Here is a 26,368-nt window from a genome sequence, read left to right on the forward strand (position 1 = left end):
GAAGGAGGTCTCTTAACTAATGTCTCTGAAGTACACATAATTCTAACAGAACAGCCCTTAACAGCTTTTCATTTATTTAAGTAAAAGGGAAACCAAGTTAAATTTCCTTTTCTAGTAGTAATAACAACTGTAGAAATAATGGAAACTGGTAATATAATTTAAATAACATAGGCAGCAGCCAGGAGGGAATAGGACTTCCTCTAAACACATTAGCAAGGAACATGAATATTATTTTTGCTTTTTGTTCAATATTACTGAAAGTTACCTCTCCACACAGCATTCACTTGACCATGCCCTTAGCAAGCCTGCTGTATTACTTTCAATAGCTTTGTAACAGATTAAAGTAATTTGCTATAGCAGTAATTTCACTTTACTACTAATATTAGTCCAGGAAAGAGTCTTTGCTCAGGAAAAAAAAGGTTCCCTTCAGCTCAATGAAACTTCTGCCTGTTAGTGACTTCGTGAATAGCCCGCTGCACAGAATTAGCATTTCAGGCTGATGAGACCTATCGACTATAAATAACGAGATGGTTAATTTATATACGCCGTTTCTTGTGATGGTTCACACACGCACTCATCTTCCCTTCATCTCGAACTGTCTCCTGCTGTCTTATGCAAGTGGCCACGCTCTCATTCCTCTGCATCTCAAGAGCCAGTCCGCAGCTGCAGACAGTCAGCGGAGAGGAGTAAGAGAAATGATATATTGCAGATATTTTATTTTTGGAAACCACACTGTAAATAAATCCATTTCCAGAGATATTCCATGGACACGGAGCGCTTGGTCGTGGAGCCAGCACCTTATGTAACAGGAGGAGTATTGTTTAGGGTTGCCTGCTTTAAAAAGCCACCCCTGGTAACACAGTTTACAAAGCTATAAAAAGCCAACAGCGTAACTACCAAGAACAAGCAGGCAAGCGGTTTATTATGAAAAGGTTGGTGCTAACTGGAAAAAAGAAAAGTTTTCTTAAATCACTTAACTTTCTGTCACTCAGAGGACATCATCCTGGCTGACACTTACTGCGTGCGGAAAGGTGGGGGCTCCTAGGCAGCCCCGCGCAGCCCCATGGCCAGGTGCTGAAGACAGCTCTGCCACCTCCCCGCAGCCCACGCCGCCGGCAGCCGCCTTCAGTTACCTTCCATTTAATTCTGCTTTATTCCCCTCTGCTGATTATCGACACGTGGCAGAGACAAGGGAATCCCGCGACTCGGCCTCCCGCTCTTCTTCTGCCGAGACACTGTCAGCCTCTGGAAAAGCGTTAGCAGAAAGGATCGCTTGAACATGCACAGGCGCTCACAAGCAGCTGTAAATTTCCACTCCCCGCTGCCTATGGCCAGACTCGCGGCCTTGCTCCGGCTCCTTGTCGTTCCTGCTCCAACTAGCTCCGTGGCTGGGTGTGCATTTTTCCCTCACTGCCCTCCCCGCTTCCCACTCCCTCGCTCGTCTTGCTCGCAGGCTCACACACCACCCCCCCCAAACTCCACGTCAGAGGAACGCGTGGAAAAGCAAAGGAAGAAGTGATCGCTCTGCCAAGAGATTTCTCCAGGGTTAAGGGAGGCGATGCGATGATTTGGCATCACTTCAGTAAGTTTCCATTCCCCTCCGAAGTCTGTTGGTGCAGGGGAGGCATCGCTGATGGGTCCTTGCACCATCACGTGGCAGAGGCTGCTGGAATTAAATTATTCACCTTGCCGTCCTGCTGAGAATGCAAATAAGGGAGCCCAACAGCGGGTTGTTGTTACGAGATAATACTAAAGTCAACATGCTCACGCACCACATCTTTCAGCGGAGCCCTGCCCAGAGAAGCCGAAGTTAAGCTGCTTCCTGCCTGACTATATGTTATAACATAAAGATCCAAATACTTTACTGCAATAATACTGGAGGGGGGGGGGGAGGTGCACTATACTCTAAGCAAAATTTAAATCCCACTGAAGAAAAACATCAGCCAAAATTATTTTTTCAAAGGCTAATGCAATGGGGAAAAACAAAACAAAACAAAAAACCCCATACAATTGAAGTATTCTAAAACAAGTACTACCAGCTATTATCAAGCACACACAGACAGCAAAATACAATTAAAGGAATTTTTAATGCTTCACTTTTCTCTCTCAACAGCTATTGCTAAGCAAGCACCACATATTCCCAAAGGGAATGGCAAGTGACTTCCCCACCTGACCCCCCCAGCTGTCTAAGAGGCTTTGAGAGCAGGGAAAGGAGAATGCTTTACCAGCCACCACGGGCACTGGGATTTAAATCCCATCCTCACCCGGATCTCAGATGAGCCCCAGCAGGGACGAGAGCCCAGCGTATATTTCTCCTGAGCTCACCAGCTTGGGGGGAAGATTTCACCTCCTGTCCCTCTTCCTCAGCCAAAGTCCTACATTATTAAAAATAATTCTGTATGCTACATTTGCTCAGGGAGCTAATCTAGCCCCTGCCGCACACCAGCACTACAGTCGCATCAGATCTTGATTTAGGGCTCACCTGCAGTAGCTATTCACAGCCCTACATTAAAGGCAACCAAAAAAGTATGAGAAACCTAATTTCTGATGAATACAGATGAAACAGCCACCTTTTAAAGGGCTAACATCCTTTGCTAGCCATCCCAGCTCCTAACTGATGCAAACAGGAGTATCCCAAACCCTCACGTTGAAGAGCCAAGAATCAGGAACTTGCCTGTCCCTCCAGGGCTTAGAGAGGCAGAAGTCGTCCCTGCTCCCTTAACCTCCCTGCATGTGCTCCTGGGTTTGCACGGGAGGTGCCAAGCTGGCCTCAGATCAGCAGATTTGTGCTCTCAACTTATGTGTAAAGCACGTCATTGTTCATGCTTACGCTTTACCTAACAGCTCATCAAAATACCTCAGACCCGCGTTTGTGGGCTGCCCCGACTAGTACTGGGAACAGACACGAGGGCTGCTCCCGCTGCACCCAAAAATGCTGCAACAAGTGACACCAAGTGGCAATTTCTGCTCAAAACCCATAGTGAAATATTCCTCCAGCACAGAATTAAAGGCTTCCAGTTAGACACTCCCAACCAGGTTTCCTCTCTACACCACCTCCCAAGAGAGCTCAGCGGGGGAATGCCGTGGACACCCAGCTCAGAGTGGGACGAGACGCCCTCCGAAGCGGCATCTTTCTCCAAGAAGCTTAGCAGGCACGCGGACAACCGGCACAGGCTGACGTTTTGCGACATGAAGGATTTGGTGGGTGGGGGAAACTGGTGCTGGCACTGTTTCGTGGGTGCCTTGCTCTGCCCCAGCTTGGTGGGGAGAAGGAAGAGGCACTGCATCCTGCGGCACCTTACATCCATGCTGGGGTTGGCCCTTTCTTTTTCATCAGATACCGCGGCCTTTGGGTAAACGTCACAGCGAAAGTCAAACGATAAAAACTCTGCCCTTGGGCTACTGCTGAAGGTACTGGCTTTTCCTAAGGCAACACAAAATAAAAAAAAATTAAAAAATCTAAGTACACCATGTCATTAATTTCTAGCATGTCCTTTTAAGAGAATAACTTCTTTTCCTCTTACTCTCCCGAGGGAAATTATATCCTTTCCATAGTGCATCCACCACCACTTCAACAGGTAAAAAGACATCCCTCTGTTGCCCCATGGAGTTCAACATTGGCGGGTGCTACCCTGCAGTTGAATAGTCACAAAAAAGATTGAATAATCAGAAAAAAGCTGGTTTAGTTGCACATTAAGGGGCCCCACTGGATAATCCCCATATCACTGAGTTCCTTGAAGTATTCATAGACCATTCTGAGTAAGCAGGCCTTTGGAAGCATAAGAAACTTATCTAGAAAATGACTACCCTCTCTTTTGGACTAAATATGCCTGTATTCCTGGTTCTGAGGAATAAATTAAATATGCACTCCATTTACAGTTCAACTCTGCCAGTCTTCTACCTGAGGAAATACTTTGGGGCTTTAATAGGAGCCCTCCACACAACAGGAGAGCAAGAAACACAGCTGCCCCCATCACTGCATTGCAGCAGGAGAAACAGTGCAAAGCAGAGTTAGCTAAAGGGGCGGGCGGGGGGGGGGGGGGGGGGAATTCTCTGCTATTCCAAAACTCTGTTTCATCTTCAGTGCAGTTAATTCTCAAATGATAGGGAAAGGCCCTGAACCATCCAACAGGAATTAAGCTGTAATTACTTAGTGCTCTTACCTCTTTGGGTTTTTTTGTTGCTGAGAGGTTATTAAATATTTCAAAAGAAATGTTTTCTTCAATTCTTAATTTGTAGCCATCTCAGATCTGGAATGATGTAATTATTAATAGCCAACAATTCTTTACAGTCTCAAAGTATACTGGGGAAAAAAAAAAAAATCTCTGTGCACTGCTAAAGGACTCCAGCCTCCACATGTTTAAATTCCATTATATTTGTTTCCTTTAAAGTGAGCAGAGTCCTCAGGCTAAAACGTGGTTAGAGTACTTTTGAGAAATGTTTGTCCTTGCTTTTGTAACTTAAAATCATTCCATCTAATAGAGACCAAAGGAAGAAAACCCCAGTCCGTTATTCCTGCCCTTTCTATTTATTTTCTAAAGCGGAAAAGAGAAATTAGGGAACTTGAACAATAAGTATGGTAGCAATAAATTACAGCAGCAGATGATAAACATGCAGTACATATATATTAATTCTCTCATTTAATCACCCAGTTCCAGTCTGTCTACCTCCTCTGAGGTGAATTCCACGATTCCAAAGCCCTAAGCAGCCTCAGATAATAATAATAATGATAAATAAATAATAATCATCCTTCCTTCCTTCCCCTCAAATTGCTCTATGTCGAGGCCCCAGGCCATCAAAATTCAGTTCTCCACAGCAACAAGTTTAGTTGTGTAATACTGCATATCAAGAGGAGAAACTTTAGAATACTAAAATGATTCCCCCACACCCCAAAACCTGAAAACTAAAGAATACCCCCCCACCCTCCAGGATTTCATTCTATTCTTGCAGATCCCAACATATCAACATTATGGCAATTTATCAGGGTGGAGGGAGACTAAAAACAAATTACTTACAGTATCTACATTGTAAAGCTGTTACACTTTAACTCAAGGCATTAGCTTTACAACAAAGCAATACAAGAATTGAGCCCAACAACACTACTAAAACCTCATAAAATGAGAGACTTTATAGTAACTTCGTATTTCTGTTATTCTACAAGCTCGCAGATACTAATTTTCATCAGATCCCCTGCAAGAGCAATGTGGCCGCTCCAAATTAATGCCATTAAAAGTAATCTTCATCCAATTGATCCCAAATACAGACATACATCAACACCCCCACTTTCTCTATTTCTCCCCCATTTAATCTCAGAGGCAGACAAGCTCAGAACTGAGTTTATACACCAATCCCCCCAAAACAGCCACCAGCACCGCAAGGCAAATTAACAGTTGGCTGCTCATCCAAATAAAAACCAAGGCAAAAAAAGGGGTGCAGTCTACAGAGGGGGAGGTGGTTTTCCCTATGGCCATTTAAAAAGCAGCAAAGCCTCCTGGCCTCTCTCAGGACCGGAAAACTGAAATTTCTTCAGGCAAGTGTAGGGGAACAGAGAGCAGCCAGAGGCAGCAGCCGACCTGTAGCTGCATTTTAGCTGAACTAAGCAGGAGGATTTAAATGGATGCTTTGTACAATCTATTCCTAAAAATGCAAGCATGTCTTCAATGGTTTTCCCCTCTTCTTCCTCCTGGCTCCCTCTAGTGCTTTTAAGCACATACTACCTTTTCCTTCCTGTTTTATTTAATGTAAATATAATACAAACAGTTGCTAAGATGGTTATTTTGGGGTTTTGTTTGTTTGTTTTAAAGAGCTGCATTAACTCTTATAAACTGCTCAGGAGTTTTTACATAATATTACATATTATTCACATGTATACCACTCCAGCAATCACGCACCGACACTGGCCTTTCTACCAGAAACCTTTATGTATTAAACACTTTAAGTACAGGCCAGCGTATTTAAAATTTTACTCATTTTAAAGGCATTCATCAGCTACATCCTTAGAGAAAGTCATAACATTAATCTCTTTCCTTGCACATTCCCTCCCCCAAACAGGAATTACATCTAAACAGGAGGTTACTAAAGTGCAACAACCAAAAAATAAAACAGATCAAAATTTTATGCCTGCTCTAAATGTCACTTAAAAAATGTTAATCGCATCCCTTATCTACTGTGTCCCAACGTAAAACACAATCAAGAACCATACCTGCACTCCCACTTTTGAGTGGGGGAACAGTGAACTCATGACAACATCATGCTTTTTACCTGGGGATGTATGCAAACAGAAACTAGTCCTCCAAGATCAGTAGCTCCCTGAAGAGCTAAGCAGGTATTTTTAATATAATTAAAGCCTTCACCTCTCCGGACTGCTTCCATCCCAGCTCTGTACAGTCAACCACTTCAGTGACCACGTTTGTTTGTCTAAGGTCCATTCACAGAATTAAAAATGTGAAAAGGAAAGCTCATTTCAGAAGGAACAACAAGAGCAGCTTTGCTGAAGATCTAAAATTTAACCCCTCATCACACATGTACCGTGAGAGGCCCAATCTTACAGTTTGTATCACAGCACACACCAAAAAAAAAAAAAAATTACAGTAGCAACAAAAAAAGTTATACATGGCCAAATAAGCCCTCGCTGTCTAGTATGCTGGAAGATAGTCCTTGCATCACTGCTAGCACTTTTCTTCATTAGATTGCAAAATTCTCTCATGTGTATAAGAGCATTTATCTCCCATTTCTGAAATAATCAAACAATATTAATACTGTTTAGTCTTCTTGCAAATACTGAATTTAGCTGCTGGTTTCCACGTAACTTCAGCAAGCAATTTTCTTAATATTAGGCATGAGTTAGTAAGACAGCATGGGGTACTGCATGTTAAGACATCTCCCCCTTTCAACATGCTCTCATATGCAAAAAAAAATAAAAAAATCTATATATATCCCCTACAGCTTCCCTGGTGGTGAAAGACAACTTTAAACTTCCTAACAGTGCTTGAAGCTGAAAGCTGTATTACTGCATATTCATCTCACTAATGGTGATGTGCAATGAAAATACTAGGCAGATCAACTGCCTTTTGACAACAATAATTTCTTCATACATAACATGTAGCTCTGTTTCTGACAAGGTGGAAGGCAGTTTGGGATTAAGACTCTTCCTCTATTGACCACTACTATAGAAGTCTAAAGCATTTTTCACCAGATCCTCTGAAGATGACTTGCAAACAAACAAAATTAAGCTTAATTCGAAACACAAGTTAAATGCTCCTGTGAGGCACTCACCGTAACAGCCATTTTAGTATAAGGAAACTGAGGTGGCACCAAGCAAACACCCAAAGGTGTGCAGTCAAAAATATTCTGTTAAAGAATGTCAGTAGATAGGAACTGTCATTCCAGATCAGAAAAAGCTCCATCAAATTCCATCTGCAAGAGCAGCTGACACCAAGTGCAAAGTAGAAAAAGAAATAGATACCAGAAGAAGGACTACTCTATTCTTTCTGCTTCTGGCAACTAGCACCTTTTGGGTTTCCTGAAGTGTCATCCAAAATCGCCATGGTAAACAGCTACAAATGGCTCCACACCCATTCACTTTAAAGATCCTAAAAGAGCAACTATTCCTCTTCTTGGGGGACTTTGAAATCATACCTGCAATAGATACAACAGATTGCTCCAGATTGCTTCTGCTTCTCAAGACTGAGCAGCCAAGAATGCTCAGAGGCTGCTATTTTCCTCTACATGAGGGATCAAACAAGAAATCAGCACCATCAATAATTTACTGCCTTCCAGTTAGTTACTTCTTCAGGGCAGCAACGGCCAGGATTTACCCACAGAACCATGGTATTTTTCAAGTGATTGCCGCAGACAAGAGAACAACTACTACCAGAAAGTCCCATACAGAGGTAGAGTGTTGTACCAATGAAGAAATGTGTTCAGACCAAAGAAATCAAGAATCACTTCCTATCCGTGTCATACATTTCTACGTGATCTTGGAAAAGCCACTTAGTCTCCCCATGGGAAAATGAATGCATTCAAGACCATACGGTGCTTTGACACTACAGTGATGGAACCCAAACATACTAGGCAGTACCCAGCTTGCTGTGTCCTTTTCTTGTAGGCTGGGATAACGAGCTTGCAGTTTGTGTGATGTACGTCTCCAGAACCCATACTCACAGGCAGAACAAACTTCTGAGTCTCTTGTCATGCAAGTTAAAAATCCTACTAAAGCAGAACGGTTGAACCAAAACCAGCATAAAACTACACTAAAAGTGTCTAAACCACTGCTTTCAGACAAAGAATTACAGGTTTTTTTCCAGTGTCAAAAAATGAAACCTAAGTATTATTACAGTTCATGAAAAATGGCTGTTATTTTTAAGCAAGTGTTGCTCTTAACTAACTCACCCAAAGTCACACTGGAAAATTGCTGGCAGTCAACACTGCTCCCCTGGATAAACGGGAACCCAGGTCTTCTCACGTTTTGCTCTTTACCAGTTTTTGTCCTGCAACAATGTTAGTTTAACATACTGGATCACGATAGGCAACCTTGAGAATTCATCAAGCTCAAGTTGCACACAGAAACATTGCCTGCACAAGTATCCCAAAGTCATTCCTCCTGACAAACAATTAAGTATATCCATCACTTCTCAAATTCCAATATATTTGCCTTCACGTGGCAGATACATGGTCGGTCAATGCAACACTGGATGCTTGCACTTTCTGTCCCACGATCAGAATCACAACATGACTTTAATATGATCATCCTACCTGTTAGGTGACGAATGGTCCCTTGTTGTCACAAATCCCCTATCACAGATTTTAGTCACATATTCTTCTGGGCCCAGGATGGAGTGTCCAGTGCTCCCCTGAAGAGCTATGTAGTAGTCCATCCTGGCCAAAAGTTGACTATATTGAGCCAATTAACCTGTATGGTATTCTATGAAGTCCAACACTGTTAATCCCCAACGGGGAAAACCTAACTATACTTCCCACCCTACTAAAAAGCCATCCGCTGTTCTCCCCATCTACGTTGCCCAACAACTGACATTGGACACTTTGTGGTTTTATGTGTCTGATGTAATAATTAATTTGCAATTAAGGGCTGAGTTCCTTTTGCTTTAATTAATAAACCAGGGTCATTCCTTGAATTCCTTAAATGGCAGCAGGCACACTGCAGGTTGGCATGTTTTAGCGCAGGAATTCTGTCCTGAACAAGGACCAACATGCAGCAGTATGCTTGTCTTCAGGACAATCTCTGTTTTGGAGGGAGAGCAGCTGAGGCACCTGGGTGTGCTTTGATTCAACTCTGCTCCTGGGTAGCCTCAACAGTGAAGATCCCTGACAGGTTCTGGATACCTGGAAGAAAATAACCCATCACATGACATAAATGGCAAGCTCTAGATACATAGGATGTATCAGGTCAAATATACTAATGGAAATCTTCTTGGCAAACACCACTCCTCTGCACATCTCTCAATGAAATCTGACAGGTCCTTTATTACACAGCATACAGATCTATACTTACAAATACTGTCCCACCCTCTGGAAATAGTTCAAGAAATTACAGTTTTCTCGTGCTAATGGTAGTTTACATATCTGCTCTCTTCCTACACAAGCTACTGATAATTTTTCTCCTGTCTGTGTGTCTTTGCAGTATGCATTCACAAAATAACGTCATCTGCCATCAAAATCTACACTTCTGAAGAAGATTGCTATATCCAACACAAAAAAAAGTCATGATTGGCACTGAACGTGAGTAAAGTGTACCCCCTCACAAACTAAATAGGAGTCTCAGGCTATATCAGCCCAGACATGAAAAGTTATCGACCATCTTTGCAAAAAAATAACACTTATATTGTAGTCAGAAGCTAGCTGAGTCTGAACACCTGCAGAACACATTTTCTAATATCATATCTGCATTCAGAACCTCAATTCTCTCTCTCACATGACATTCTTCAATGTCACGTCCAAACCTAACATCATGAGGAGACAAAATTTCATATCTATTAAATCAAGCAGAGATTCCCAAACCCAAGGAGTCAGAGCTGTAGGCCCAATAGCGGAACTGAGAGAGAAAAGTCCCAAAACCATTTCTTTCAAAACAGCAGTGCTCATAAGGACATAAAATTATGTCTGGCATTATTGCCAATTTTGGAGTTTCCACCCAAATACCAGTGAAAAGAAATGGCTTGTTTCCTGAGAGCAGGCAGAATCCTGTGAGAAGGTCACCTAGCGAGAGTCATACAAGTTAAACTTTCCATGACCACAAGACAGTCTCTACTAGCTGTCATCATGGGATGAAATTACTTTCACAAGCGTAAGAACTTCCATTGAAAGATTTCAGCACACAAAGACCTGTATCCAAACAGCTGCATATCAGCCAAGTAACTAAAGACGTAAACCTAAGCTATTTAATACCTCGTCATTTAACCCAACAACCACACTACCTATTTTTACATTTTTCCATTTTAAAAAAACATAGATGACATGGTTAGGAAGTTTAAAAGTAACAAGAATCTGTGACAATTTACACAGAACTGGCTTTTCTTTCAAAATTGAAGACAGGTTCTATATGCTTCCTATAGAGTTATGAAATAAGACCTTATTTGGGAAAAAAAAGTTTGAAACTGATTTTTTCCTCTTCTCAAAACAAGAAATGAATGTTGTTACTCCCAACAAAGGAATTTAAAGATTGCAAAGATGTACTCTGGTTCTCACAAAGCATGGATTATTGTCTGGCATAGCTCAAGAGCTTCTTGAACAAGAGCAGCTTTTTAAAAGATCTTGGATCTTGATGTTAATTTCAAGTGTTGGAGAATCTATGAAGTCCATCAATAAGCTAGTGCAATAGTTAACTAGGTACCACTTCAAATATTTTTTCCTTTTATGCAAATTCATATTTTTTTTTTACTTTCTGCTTCCTGCTGCTGTGACTCCTGTATTTGCAAATGTATGCTCTTTGAAGGCTCTCCATTATGTTCATGCATAGGTACATGATCAAATCACTTCAGCAAACTCAGGATTTACTTCTTCATCGCCATCTACGTTAAATGTGTAGATATGTTTTTCCAACACCTACAACCAGTACTGACTTCAATTTAAAAATGTCTTGACGTGAATCCGTCAAACCCGATTATATTCCAGAAGTGAGGTCAATAATATTGGAAAGGAAATCTCCCATTCTGTGTTCAATACAGTCAACTACTATCAGCTCTTGGCTGCCGCTTATCTACAGGGAGTGTCTTGTATGCTGCCTGTTGCCCATGAGTCTCAATATCTTACAGTACTGGGTTTTTGGACACTGCTCCTCATCCTTAAAGTGCATCCAGTCTTTTTCCTGGTGATTAACTTCCCAAAGCTTTGAGTCCATCTTTCAAAAGAGTAAACTAATGTGCTCTTTAATTCAATCAAATACATGAGGCTATGCCATCATTTGTCATTTTTCTACTTTACATGGCCTAGATAAAACTGTCAGGAAGGATTTTGCATTTTCTTCCAACTGTGTGTTCATTTGGGGTTGGGTTTTTTTGCAAACAAACATCCAACGACTGAACATCACAAAATTATATCTTAATTCAATGATTCTTCATTGAGTGTAACATTTACAGGAGTCAGTTTTAGATTAAGGATTTGATCTAGTCTAACTGATATACTAGACATTTTATAATACCTGTTTTCTATTAATCATCTTGAATAGCATTTGCTACATGACAATCCTTAAAATTTTGGACAGTTTTACATTAGCCATTTAAAAAAAAATTCCTTGGACTCCATAAATTTGTAGCACAAATTTTCAGAAGTGTTCTTTCAGTCTTTATTTACTGCTGTAATATGATGGATTTGTTCATAGCTATATGATCATTCGTAATATTCAGCTTCATTCTCACTACAGATGTACATAACAGTTCTGTCTTTTCAGCGCTGTTGTTGACAACTTTAGCGCAGCCATCAGACATATGTCACTGTTCTTTTTGTTCCTGGTATTTTTATAACTTCTCCTCATTAGCCCTAGATCAAAGAAGATTAAAGAAAACTCTCCAGATTATGTTTGTAAAAAATTACTTATACTTATTCCTATGTATTGGCTGCTGCCCTTGAATCACTTCTAAATCAAGATGGGAGTCTTCCTTTGCTTAAACTATCTTTTCATATTCAACACTGCACATTCTAGATAGCCATGTGTTCTTGCATTCTGCCCCGCCGCCCCCCCCCCCCCAAATTTGAGAGACACTCTTGTAAGCAATGTTAGAAGTATCTTAGTGATGTAACAGCACATCACATGACGCAGAACAGAAAATTTGCTTAGTCCCTCATGGTTTTTACCCTCAAAGATGGGAATGTCACAGAGTTTTGGAGCCATCTTCTCCCATGACCTTATGAACTGCGATGAGACCTTACGAACTGTGATGAGGAGATACTCAGTTTACAGGGTGGAGAGAGTTCAGTGAGAGAGGAAAAACAATGGGTAGCATCTCTGTGCATGTTTTCTTAGCATTTAACTGCTGCCCAAGAAACTAGAATAGCACAAGGATATCTCAGGAAATCCTCTGGCAACACCTTCCTTTCCCTGATAAAAGGGTGGAACACAGATAAATTGTAAGGGCATGTATCTCTTTACATTAATGTTGGTTTTTTGAAGGGAAAAAACCTTTTCCAAACAACCTAAAGACTACCAAGCCAATTTGACCTCAGAGTTCATTCAACCCTGCCTTCATTCAAACTGCCTTTAACCAAAAGCACTTTGTCTTGTAACTTTTGTATTTTGCCCAAGGCTGCATGTGATGCTTGGAATGGAGCAGTACAGACATTGTAGGCAGTTACAGACCTAAACACAGATTGTAATGTAAAAGACAAGACCTATTATTGGACTGCAGATGAGGAGTAGGACCAAAGGTCAACACAATTTCTATGCAATAAGCTTGCATTTAGAAGGTTCAGCCTTACTTAGCTCATTTGCTTAAACCAATTTGTCAAAAAAACCCCAACCAACCAACACCAAACCAAACAAAAATGATCACACCCCACACCCCCCAAAACCACAGACTTTTCCCAGTGATTATGTGATATATACAATATCTGCCTTAACAGAGGACTACAACCACCGTGCAATCCTGCCCTCACCCTGTAAAGTTGAATTTAGTGCCTTATTTCTAACAACAAATACATCATATATTGCAGACAGCTCCTCCTGTACTCAAAAGCAACAGGTAGTGAATGACCACCATGAACTCATGAGCCGGTAGTCTTTTGTTTATTTGCAGAAGTGAGACAGCTGCCTGACTGCCAACGAACTGCAGAGAGCACACAATTAAGGTACACTTGAGGAGGGAAAGTCGATACAGCCATGCCTCCCTGCTGACATATGAAAAAAGGTGTAACAGACCTGAATGTTACGTGTTCTCAGAACAGTAGATGTGAACTCTTTTTCCACATAATTTTAGTCTCTTCATATTCAGTAAGCTCCAGTGCCCTTACTTTAAAAGCCCCACACAACTTCCTTCCCACACTTAAGAGCAAGTGAACTGTACTTTTTGCTACAGTAAATTTGTACATATAAACTTGTACGAGTGCCTTTGTGCTAGATTGACATCAGGTCTTTAACAAAGATCCAATAGTTGTCACTCAACTGTCCCCACATTTCAAAGTCTGGTTATGCAGCAGTACTTTCTTCCATCTTAATTATTGTCTCTTGCAACAGGAAACTCAAGGCACAAACATTAAAAAAAACTGATATCTCAGTAAACTCATGCTGTAAAATAATTTAAAGATGTTGTTTCACAATTGATTAAGTTGCTCTAAGATTACATTGCTTCCAAAAAGGGAAGACTAGCCCTTACTGTCGTTACCCCCCTTGCATCAGTTCTAGGAATGGCATGACTGCAGAGACAGATCAGCCTGTGAGGCACCCTGGAAATTTAACAGTTGGAAAAAACAAACCTCTCTTACTTCCCCTAAAAATGCAGCTCTTAGAGAAGTAAGAGGAACTGTGGAGGGACTTAATAAATGTAACTTGTGTGAAATTTTTGGAACTACCTTTATCAGTCATTTCTAAAATGGACAATCCAAGCTACAATACTAAAAGAACAAAAGAAGGGAAAAAAAATCCAGCCACCCATGAACCCTTTTTTTGGAGGACAGGGGATGCAATTTTAAAATATTTCTACAATATGTAGTGGCAAAAACAGTTAAAAAACAACAACAAAAAAACCCACAAAAAACAAAACCAAAGATTCTGTCCCTTCTTACTCATTCCTATACCCCGGCTGCAACCACACATCTTGATCTGCTAATGCAAGGGTCATAGCACCTTGCTATGAATTCATTAACAGACTCAATCTTAAAAATAATCCTTCACTTAAAACATGCTACCGAACCACAACTCACATAACTGGTTCATCACAAACTTGACAGAAACCATATCTGCACACTAAACTAAGCTAACCAGCAGTATTTGGTGGACTTTTTTTTTTTGGCAGATACACATGAAATCTATTTCTAGCAGCACTCAATCTTAGTAAAGCTTTTTTTTTTTTTTTAAATGCCAGTCTGCATGCAATCTAAATTGCTTTGGTATTACTTTGTAACAAATAGCATACCTATCCACTTAGGTGAAAGGAGGGCCAAATTCATACATTAGAGTCACTTCAGTAACAGTTCTTATGAAAAAGGGTTGCAAAGGTTTGGGCCCACAGTTCACACTGCTGATTCCATGCTGCTGAAAGGATGCCTCACACATTTTCAACATAGTTTCTTTGGTTCCAGTCATTCAAGAATTTTACCAAAAAAATAACAACAAACTTAAATTCAGTCACCCCCAAAAGAAACCCATTCACCTCCACTGTCTGTAGAAAGTGGGAGGGCTTTTTGGTCTAGCGCAACTGAGAACGCAGAGAGATCCAGGCTTAGGACAGCTCTGCTGTGCAATAAATACCATCCACAATAACCTGGATACGCTAAGCGTCCTGCCCGTACCAGTACTTTGCCCGTACTAAGAAAGAAGTTGCACAAACACTTTAAACTGGGATAAATGACACCAACAATAAAATTAGAAAGCAACCCATCTATCTCCAGATGCTCATTTTGCCCCTAGGCCACCCCCAGTTCCCTGAGGAGAAGCAGAAATACCAAGTGGCTGCACACCAAATCAGATGGGGAAAGTTATTCAGATAAAATTAGCTGAGCCAAATAAGTAACTTTTTTTTTTTTAAACCCAACCAGTTCCCTGAGCAATGACACAAATGAACAGGGGAGGGCTGAGAAGCACAGGGAGAACAGAACTGTTTCTTTCTTTGACAGTGCCAATTTAGTGTTCATGGGACTGTGACTTCCCTGACCCCTCATAACGCTTATCAACAAAACCAATCGCAATGAATATTAATAGGACAATACTGCTTCCCATCCTTGCTCCTCGTATTCTCTACACCTCACTGCCAGTTTCCACACCTCTACAAAGTTAGGCAAAACCAGCTGATTCAGCACAGTGAACTGCATCAGGAAAAACAATCAACTAAAAAAAAAAAAAGGTTTTTTCTTCTGCTAAATTAGTTTTCCCACGGGAGGCTGTGACTAAGGACTATTTAGTCCAGAATATTCTTTTACGAGCCCTACTGTTGAGCCTCTACACCACAACATACATTTACTCTGTTTTCTATGGTTGTAGCCAAATTTCTTTTGGTATATTTGAAACCTTACAGGTTTCAGTTTTATTTGAAAGCAGATATTCCATCTACACATAACAATGACTTCAAGTTTTTGCCACATGCCTCCTTTTCATGGTTTTTATTCAGTCAGGTCCAGTTCTATGCCAGGCACTCACTCCCTTGCCTCTGTGCAGCTGCTGCCAAGACCAGCACTAACCGATCAACCTTACATCAGCTGGCATCACAAGGACAGCTTCCTCCACACTTTGATTTAAAAAATAAAAGGCAAATCAAAAAGAAGTTGTGGAGCACCCTACAGAACATCTCTCAAGAGTAGGAACACCGCAAATTCACTAAATCTTGAAGATTGCTTTGAAATTTTTGTCTGCTACATCCTCGTTTAATGAAAATACTTTGTGCACATACTTCAATCTGTATGCAAACCCACAAATAAAGCCATCAAAAGGGTCAGAATACTTTACAACCACTAGCTTTACTTAGAAAATACCAGTGAAAATTTATTTCAGATAAATACATAGTTATGTTCACATGCAGATATGAAGATAAAAAGGTTTTTAGGCATCCATTTATTTTGGGTTCCTTTCATCATATACATCTACTGCCTGAGATCTCAGGCCCTTTCAAATGCAACTGTAATTACAGGCTTTCAGATCTTGTTAATTCGTCCAAGTCACCCAAAATTAGAGGACACAGTTTTAGGTCTTGATCAGTGTATTGTGGTGGGGCTGTGGTACAGTGAAGATGACGCATGCTGCTCAACTTGGTCCAACATTATCTAACATTTAAACCAGTCCTTGCTTTCTGTGTTCATGTAACCATCTGGAATCTATGTTGGCAATGAGTACTGAGACTGTAAGACAGAAATATAGCTAAAACTGAAAACATTTCTACTACATAAACAGTCTATAAAGAAGAAATCCATTACATTACCAGTCTCCAAACGCAGACCTTGAAGAATATGCCAGCTAGTGGATGGTTAAGAATTTCAGCATATTGGGCCAGACTCCAAAACCCTCAAGCCAGTTGGTAATTAACAGACATCTAGGTCCTCCACATGAAAGAGGGCTATTGTTTAAACAGTGACACAAATTTTTCCTCTCCTTTTCATGCCAGTCTCTGCCTGTGTTTTAAGATTCCCTTAGGACCATAACAGTATATGATTTTAGAAGCTCATCTTCTCAAATAGACAATTTGTTTGACTTTTAGTTGCCAAACGCGCTTACATCACAGGTAGAACAAAATCATTTTACAGGCTTCTCAGAGATCCCAAATCTCCCCTTTCTTTAATAGCTGGAAAAAAATAATATCCAAATAACCTAATTAAAACCTAACATACCTACAAGAGCAACAGAATTACAAAACAGAGTAACAAAACATACTGAGGGCCTGTAAATAGTCTGTGATAAGTCCAATTAGTAAGCAACGTACCTACAGGGAGTATTAGTCTGTGTCTTCATAAATAATGATGTGTTACAGCAAAGCTTCTAAGATAAACCAAAGGATGCTTCATTAAACAGATTTTTTAAAGACGCAATGATCTATGATCTGTATAAAATTGTCTGTTCTCTGATCTGTTACGTTACTCAGACTACATATAAACCATATTTAACCTAATCAATGTAGTAAAAGAGAACATTATGAGGTGTGGACACTTATCTATAAGGGAACAAGTTAAATCACCAAGAAGGATAACAGGGAGGATATGACAGAGAAGGAGCTGGGAAAAGTACTCAATTGATATGAAGATAACTTTAAGAAGAAAAGAGTCAATAAAACCAAGAGCCAATCCTGTCAGAAAAGGACAAAAAGCTAAATAAGAATTATAAAGCATTTTCCGGATACCCGTGACTTTCCAAAGTCTATGGCTTTGACTGCTTTGTTATTTTCTGGAGCCTGACTGGTGTCTCCATACCCCACCCAAGCCTATCTGGCCATATGAGGAAATACCCAAATCCCCACGGCATTCAAGATGATAAAAACCTCCCAGGAGAAAAGAACTGGATGAGATAGTTCCTTTTGGACCAGCTTCATCTCCTCCCACTCAAAGGAGTCATTTGCAGTCTGCCTGTCTATGCAATCGTTCATCTGAAGTCTCTAAATCTGACCAGAATCATGTAGCACAAAAGCATAATTCAGCAACTCAGTCAACAGCACCATTCAACAGCACAGTCAGCCCTTTCACTGTCACCCTAACAAAGGTGCTAGCAAATGCGTAAGCATGTGGAACGGGCTGTCCTCACCTCTAGGTGCAGTTAGTCAGTCCAGGTCTAGACTGCAGAGTCCCACGAAGCTTATATCACTGCCAGAGGAGTGCTGCAGGCAGGTTACCGGCATGTCAGATCAGCATCACTTGTGAGCTTCTGCCACCTAACAAGTTTGGGAAGAACTGAGCTTACTGGCTCACTGGCAGAATTTGCCACTGCGTTGCAGAATGCCTATCCTACAGCTCTAGATAAAAGCAAACCCAAGGAAACTTAGGTATGTTTCAAAACTGCCTCCTCATTGTAATTAATTTTGTTTTAGGAAAGATGTATTTCCCATTCCTTTTGCTTCAAATAACAAGCAAAACATATTACTAATTTCTCTTTTGTCTGAGAGGCATAGTCATGTGCTTCCAGCTTCTTCAATCACTCCCAGTTGCTAATAAAAGCTTTTGAGTGCTACTAACACTTTACAGGGAATAACATAGATTACGCCAGCACTACCTCTTCACGACATGTCCTCTGCATTCACTTGCTAAAATACAGAAAACTGCACTTCCAATCACACTGACATAAAGCACATTTTTATATGTGTGAGTGCAAAAGTCTGATTTCAATCCGTCCTAAATTTTATTTTAGTAGATTGTTTGCATTAGCCTCCAAAGACAGCCTCAGCACTTCCCCGCTCTTTTCTGGAGCTAGGCCGCACCGTGAGTGACCACCACGGACCGCAGCGGTGAACATTCACTGACAAGCACCAGTCAAGAGACCCTGCTATGGCAGATGGAATAACCTCTAGCAGCTTGCTCAGAGCAAAGGGGCCGCCTTCCTCAGTTGCTGCAGGATAACGCCACCGACTGCTTCCAAGTAAAACCAACATTGTGGTCAGATTCCTAATACTTATATTTCAATGAATCATTGCTGGGAAAAGGCTCAAGCTCATTTGCTGCTCATGATCATGAAGCATATGGCAACTTTATCATCACAAAACCCCAATCAAACCATCACCCTAATCATATCAGGTGAGCAGACATATACAGCCCTGTTATCCAGCCATAAATATAATCATTTAACAACACTCATTGTTTATGAGATTGCTATATCATCTCCATATTGCTGATTAATGCTTACCACATAGTTTCAAAGCATGCAGGCAAACACAGAAGGCCATTTAGCAGGCATTTAAGGAAGGAAAACTTTATGAGGAAATCACCTTTTAAAATAACTTCCAATTAATACAATCATAATGATGCTGGGCTCCATCTTCTCTGTATTTGGTATATTCCTCATATACAATTTGTAATGCCACAAGTGTTTCATAGCACTCAGTATTCACTTGCATGTGCACATATATCAAAAATCCAGTAAAATGAAATTACTTAACCTGCAGTCATCACCTCATAATGCAGTGTATTCCAAAAGCAAGAAACACTTGTACTTAATTTTAAAATAAACAACTACAGGAGAGAATTCTCTCTTTATAAAACAAAAACTACTATTTTTATTGGGAGATTTGTCAGCACATTAGTAATGCTGAGCCACCCTGTTCCCAACGATATTATTGTTAGTTATCTCATTTCTCTCTGTTGAGTTAGGCAGTACTCATGGGCTAATCAGCAAACTTCAAACACAGGCACAGATGTAGGCATGCCTGTGCAAACATTTAAAAGGTTTTATAAAAGTTCAAAGCAGATGACATCAAAATCTTCTGGAGGATCCTGGGTCCAACCAGAGCCCCAAGTCATGTCAACATAGCATTCCCCGCAGACAAATTGAATTTCTGTACCACCACCCCCCCAAAAAACCCTGAAGAAATACTTTTAATAATATCCACAAGATTGGAAATGCTTTGATAATTATTTGAGCATGTTGTGTTTACCTCTACAGTTTAGTGGTGGCAAAAAAAAAGAAGTGACAAAAAAGTGCTGACAAACCACTTTACCCACCTTTTAAGAGCAGGTTAATTTTTGCCTCTCTGAAAAATTCCTTCACATAGCCACAACACAAACACTCGTAAAGTAATGCCGCTGAAAATTTTAAGGAAAATGTAAACTTCTTTTCACACTTTAAATCAAAAAGGCAGTATTAACTTAGCACTTCATAGGGTACAGCTGCAACCAGCAATGGTAAATGGCAGGGGCCAGCAGTGAAGTTAACTCATTCACTTACCAAGTATTTTAATTTGGTGGACTGGAATCAAAGGCCCAAACCCCCCCTCAGTTAACTTGCTTTTATTCTCCCCTACTCCCCACCCATGTGCCTGCAGCCCCACCGAGCTCAGCCAGCAGCCAGGAACCCTTTGGCCAAGACAACTTCCCACAGGAGCCTTAGAGACTGCCCGGACTCCATGACACCTGTGGAAAGCCCCACAGGTGGGGAAGGGTCGGTGGGACACAGCTGACTACCCCACCCCACGGAGAGAGGCACCACGTCCCCCCAGCACCTCAAGCCCAAAACAGCGGCCGGGGCCATGCCTGCAGCCTCACTTAAGCAGATCAGCTGCCTGAGCCGGCCCTTTCCCCCTCGTCCTCCTCCTCCTCATGGAACTGCTGTGCCAAGATGGCGGCGCTCCCACAGCGCCCAGCCCGCCTCGCCACCCGGCGGTTACAGCACGGCTCCGCCCCCACCGCGGGGCCGCCCCGCCCCTCCCGCTCGCCCCGCCCCAAACATGGCGGACGCACCTCCTGTCTCTCGGCTCGCCCCCCGCCTCCGCGGCCACACGAGCCTCCCCCCCCCCCGCCCCCTTCCAGCGCCGCCCCATTGGCCAGCACCGCTCGCACCGGCTCCCCCCCACCCCCCCCCACCGCCGCAGCCAATAGCAACAAAGAAAGGCGCGCGTCCTTCCGTCGGCGGCCCACCTCCTGCGCACAGCCATTCGCTCCCGCGGCCCGGCCCCACCTTGCGCATGCGTAGTAGCGCGGCGCAAAACCCTAACCCGGAAAGTTCAGCGTCTAATCATGGAGGCCTTGCCTGCCCCACCCTGCGCCGCAGGAGACGGGGAGGCGCTCTGGCCTCGGCGCATGCGTCCTCCCCCCCCCCAAGCCCGGCGGAGGGAGGGGCGGCGTGGCGCTTAGTGCGCAGGCGCAGTGCCCCCGCCGTGGAGGCGGCGGTTGACGGGGTCCGGCTTGGCTGGTCGTGGGCGGGGCGGTGAAGCCTCCCTGTCATGGCGGCGCCCCCTAGCGGCCGACAGCGCCGCTGCAGTGCGCGCTCCCGGCGGCGGAGCGCGGCCCGGCCCGGCCCGGCCCGGCCCAGCGCCGCCCGCAGGTATCGTTAAGCGGGGACAGGCCTGGGGGCGGTGGCGAACGAGGAGGAGGACGAGGAGGGCGGCTGGCCTGCCGGGGCCTGGCCTGTGGTTCCGCTGGGACCGCGCCGTCTCTCAGCAAAGTCTCGGATGGGGCGGGGGGGGGGCGGCCTGCCCTTGCGAGCGCCGCGGCGGTTAATAACGCCGGGTGCATCGGGCGGAGCCGTGTGGGAGCTGTCACCCGGTGGGGGGGGATCGGCCCGGCCTCCCCACACCTCGGGGAACGCGTGCCTGAAGGAATAGGGGGGGTCGGCGTGACCCCCGCGCCTCAGCGCGGCAGCCTGTCCTCTTTAATCCTTTTCTCTCCTTGATCCCCAGAGACCTCGGCCAGAGGAGGGTGGAAGGGGCTGAGGCGAGGCCCCCAGTGGTGCATGAGCGTCCCACGGACGGCCCAGCGTGGCCCCTGACCAGAGGCTCGCCCCGCCACAGGCTCACCCCCACGAGAGGTTCTCCCCTGCCACAGCTTTGCCCCACAAGAGGTTCTCCCCCGCCACAGCTTTGCCCCACAAGAGGTTCTCCACCACAGCTTTGCCCCCACAAGAGGTTCTCCCCCGCCACAGCTTTGCCCCACAAGAGGTTCTCCACCACAGCTTTGCCCCCACAAGAGGTTCTCGCCCACCACAGCTTTGCCCCACAAGAGGTTCTCCCCCGCCACAGCTTTGCCCCCACGAGAGGTTCTCCCCCGCCACAGCTTTGCCCCACGAGAGGTTCTCCCCCACCACAGCTTTGCCCCACGAGAGGTTCTCCCCCGCCACAGCTTTGCCCCACGAGAGGTTCTCCCCCACCACAGCTTTGCCCCCACAAGAGGTTCTCTGCCACAGGTTTGCCCCCACGAGAGGTTCTCCCCCGCTGCAGGCTTGCCCCCACCACAGGTTCGCCCCATGTCAGCCGTTGGAAAGCGCTGGCACAGAGCTCCCAGCCTGACAAGCAGCCCGGCTCCCGTCCGCAGGCCCCTCAAGCTGACCCTGCAGTGGTGTCGGAGGACAGCAAGATCAACGCACCGCTCTCCTACCTCCACTGGGCTCGGCGCTGGCCCCCAACAAGTGTAACAGCCCTCCATGCAGCTGCCCCAGAAGATGGAAGAGAAAAAAAGTAAGCCTAAAAAAAAAATAATGTTCTAAGTGAGCAGTCATGAGGCAGATCTTGTGAGAAACTTTTCTAGGAATCAACAGTCTTCACTTAACCTCTTTTCCCAGTCAACCAACTGAAATTTCTGTGCCAGAATGAATGGAAATCTTTTTTCGGTTATAGCACAGAAAAGATTAAGTAGCTAACTTACAAGTAAGGCACGTTTTATGTTCTCTGTGTCGCTTGTGGTGACAGTCAGAAATTTGATATCTTCAGTGTGGTCAAAGAATGCTGCCTTACTTCTCTGTGGTGTTATTACAGTAAAGATATCTTGCTTTATCTTGCATCTGTTGAGAAACAGATTCAGTAATTTTTTTACCTAAAAAAGGCTTCATTTTTTTCCTAAATAAATTAGTTTAGTTGCAGTAGTGCTGTATTGACAGCATTAATTAAAAAAAAGGAGAGAAATGTGAGCTAATAGAAAGTGGGGGTTATGTAGGCTCAGCTGAATATGCTGGAAAGTATGGGTCATCTCATGACAGCTTCATGCTTGAGGGATAATAAGAAATGACCTATGTAAAAAAATTTCCTCACACAGCTTGTTTTATGTGAGTGTTCTTCAGCTAGGTCTTGACAAGACGTGGGATGACTCTTTGAAAGTGGGGTGACTATTTCACCACGCTTTCTCACACAGTGGTCCCACTGATACCTGCTGTAGGATTTACTTGTATAAATTTTGAAAATCTAAGTAGCTAGAAGCATTTTAATTTCTCATCTGATCTCTTACTTGTCCATTCTGCACCTCTTGCAGTACTGTGTGACTGCTTTGAAGTGGAGAACCTTACCAGTTCCAGGGGGGAGGGGACTGAAGGTAGTGTAATTTGGATTTATGGAGGGGAAGGAGAAGGTAGTATATATTTGGCACCACTTTGTGAAAATGGTAACCGGAAGACAGTAGTTTTGCCTTTTATGGTGTATGTGTAAGATGTTAGTCAGCAGCACTATAGCTCCTTTACAGGAAACATGCACCCAAGTATTTTTTCCGGTAGCTGGCATAAGTAGCCCTGTCCTTGGCTGCTTTTTTCTTGCTCTAGCATCATTCTCCTGCACAATGCTGAAAAAAGAGAGATATGGCCACAAGGATCCTATAGAGGGAAAAGAAAATCCCTCCAGAGGTAATGGCCTCAGCCAGGTTTAGAACTATTGCTACCAGATGCCAGTCCACACCCTGAGTCATCAGCTGGTGAGATCCTTTTGAATGCTGGCAAGATAGATGCATCCTGTGTCTGTTCACTCCCTGTCCTCCTGGCTGGGGTTGACAAGAACAGCATTAACACTGGATAGATTCGTGATGTGGCAATCTGTCTTTTTTTAAATGAAAATTATACTATAAATTTCATATGCAATCTTTGCTTCTCCATGCAAAACCAAGGTTTTGCTGCTAGAGTTTCAGGGCACTCCAGCATGAGAAGTGGGGAAGCATTTCCAAGGTGAGTGAGTGGTTTGAGCACTACACATAATAGTGTATGTTTTATTTCCTTTTGGCCTATGTAAGGTTATAACTGACGATCCAGAAATGAAAAACTGTGTTCTGTCACCCATCCTCTGAAGTAATCTATCTACCAGTGCTATCCAGTCTTAGTAAATGTATTGAAATATCTGAAAACAGGTAAGAAATAAGGACAGCAGTTTTAATCTGCAGTGGTGGAACTTCTTACTAGGATTTTTGAATGTATATTTTTAAACACACATTAAATACACTTATTTCTCAGTATTTTAAATTTGTGATACTGTCATGCACAGCAAAAGGATGGGAATGGCACAGGGCAGATGTTGTCTCCTGGAGCAGTAGTGTAGGTTTCCAAAAAGTGTTGTGGGCATTTTTTGTAATGGGTCTTTGACCTTTCCACGTTTATTTTTTTTTTAATTTCTGTGAATATAAAAGTTCATGAAATTATGTAGAGAGTTAGTGCCAAATTAGTTGTTTTACAAGATAAAGTACTTTCAAGATTGGCTGTTGATATTAAATATTATGCTCATAGCTGCTGGTGACATAAGCAGCTGGGGTTGTCGTGACAAAAGATTGTTACTTTCTTCACTGCTATCATGATGCTTTTGAGAGTAACCATAGAATCTGTACTGCCATAGCATTACTTCGCTTCTGGTGTCTTGGGCAACAGAAGTCATTCTCTGGAATGACTTTGGAAATACTTTTTTACTAGCCTTACAAGAACACAGTATTTCATGACTGCTGGGGAGGTGTCACCCTAGCACATTTGCCAGCCAATATTTGCTGTCTGAAAGTGGAATGTAAACCTAGTATGGTCACAGTGGACTCTACCTCTAGAAATGGAGTAAGAAAACAGATTTACTTGTTCTTTTGTGCTTGATTATTGAAGAGGAGAAACGTTAACCATGAGAGAGTGAGCCTGTTCTCTTTTCTGGCATTGTCTGTTGACACACTGAACCATATTCCCTTTTCAGAGTCCTTGCCAAAGATGCACCGCTAATGTTTTAACAAAAGCTTTCATGAGTGGGCTTGGTACCTCAACGGTACATACACTTGGAAGAGAAGAGGTTCTGAACCAGAAGCTTAAAAAGCATTTCTTTAAACAAAATGTTCTTTATAAATATTTCTAGTGGAGGAAGGAGGCATAGTATAAGGGGTATATTAATTATTGCAACTGATATCACTTGGTGAACAAAATTTATCAAACTGCTTTTATCTGAAAATATTTTGAACCTTTTTTCCCCAGAAAACATACAAAAAATACTGATAGGACAGAATAGTCAGCTTGTGTAGCTAAGGGAGGTTACAGCTGTAAAAAAATTTCCAAATGCCTTTTGTTTAGTAATATGTTCAGTTCATTCAGTTGAAAATTCTCTCTTGTGTCCCTTCTGTGAGTTTCAATGGTGATTAATTTATAGTGGGACTAGTTTGCTGGTGTTTGGAGAAAGGCTCCCACAGCACCCTTTGTAGACTTGCTTGAAAAATTACTTGAAGGAGCATTGTGGACCATCAGAAGCCACTCCAGTTCGTCACTTGACTTCTGTTTAGCTTTCATGATTAGATTTATGAATAGACTTCTGAAGGTTTAAGCCTACAAAAGAAGATAGCTGTCCTGGTTGGTTTTTCAGAAGTGCCTCCCAATGAAATGAGTGGGAGCCTTTGAAAAGCCCACTAGGAGCTACTTGTGGTTTTAGATTTCTTGGGAGTTGTACAGACTTGTAAACAGAAATCTGCATTTCAGGTGATGTGAAGATGTTTTGGACACAACTGGGAGGTAGAAGAGTAGACGTCATATTTGAGCAGGTGCAAAATGTGCTGCTGTTGCTAAAGCAAAAGATCAAGAATGGAACTGCCACAAACCAAGGTTTGAAATCCTTGTAACAGTTAAGCTGTACTGCAGGGGAGCTGTGTGATATCTGCCACAATTCAGATATCTCTGAATTTGAATTACTTAGGAGTTGGAGTTTTTAAGCACTTTAAAAAATACGTCTGCTTTTTAAAAAACAGACTAATCATTTCAGGTGCATTTTGCCATTTTCTCATTTTGCCTGTATACTTTTTCAAACAATGCATGGCTCTTAAGCACATGGAACTGAAGTGTTTCTTCTTGAGAAGTAATGAAATATCTGCAGTGCCTTGTGTTCTGTTCATCATCAGAAGTTTTAGTCTTTCAAGGTGATCTCAATGAACTGAATGGTGTTGGGGTGGGATTATAATTACATAAGTATTATTTCATGTTGGAGGCACCATTGTAACTGGAAACATTAGTAGAAAAATGTGACAGCAATGCCTTTAAGATTGTTCCTGGTTTTCATGGAAATAAGTTTCCTTTACATCAAAATCAGAAGTCTGATAAGCTTAGAGCAGTACACAGTTTTCTTTTTACTGGTTTATTTAATTCAGAAAAATTACTCTTTTTTTATTAAGTTTCCCACATAAATGTAATCTGTGGATCTTACTGCTTTTTTATGCAAGAAAGTGTACCGTAATGTAAGATGCTTTTAAACTGGTGTAGCCACACAATCTGCATTGTACTGCTTGCTCTAAATTGGTAGCGCAATTTTTTGTGTACTTAAGCTCCCACATCTTGATTTTTATGAGACAATATTACAGCAGTACCTAGATAAAAGTTGAACTTGAA

At 42.6% G+C, this 26,368-nt stretch overlaps 2 protein-coding genes across 14 annotated transcripts in view; one reads left to right on the top strand and one right to left on the bottom strand.

The window, feature by feature from the left end:
• The window catches only part of CAB39L (calcium binding protein 39 like), a 65,394-nt gene extending 44,665 nt beyond the window's left edge, over positions 1-20,729 (bottom strand). Inside the window, exons 1-4 of one of the 13 annotated variants that reach the window (XM_075046238.1) lie at positions 20,292-20,422; positions 19,795-19,875; positions 17,888-18,014; positions 1,019-1,245 (exon numbers count right to left, since the gene is read on the bottom strand). The gene's annotated coding sequence lies outside the window, so the exon portion shown is untranslated. The other 12 variants (XM_075046244.1, XM_075046241.1, XM_075046240.1 and 9 more) reach the window with 12 other exon arrangements.
• A 1,244-nt stretch (positions 20,730-21,973) lies between these two features.
• The window catches only part of LOC142039390 (histone-lysine N-methyltransferase SETDB2-like), a 47,004-nt gene continuing 42,609 nt past the window's right edge, over positions 21,974-26,368 (top strand). Inside the window, exons 1-2 of the mRNA XM_075045806.1 lie at positions 21,974-22,241; positions 25,469-25,591. Coding sequence (XP_074901907.1) covers positions 22,208-22,241; positions 25,469-25,591 — 157 coding nt within the window. The 5' untranslated portion in view covers positions 21,974-22,207. The remainder of the gene's footprint in view (positions 22,242-25,468; positions 25,592-26,368) is intronic.

This window comes from Buteo buteo, chromosome 14 (assembly GCF_964188355.1).
Source record: "Buteo buteo chromosome 14, bButBut1.hap1.1, whole genome shotgun sequence".
Lineage (NCBI taxonomy): Eukaryota > Metazoa > Chordata > Aves > Accipitriformes > Accipitridae > Buteo > Buteo buteo.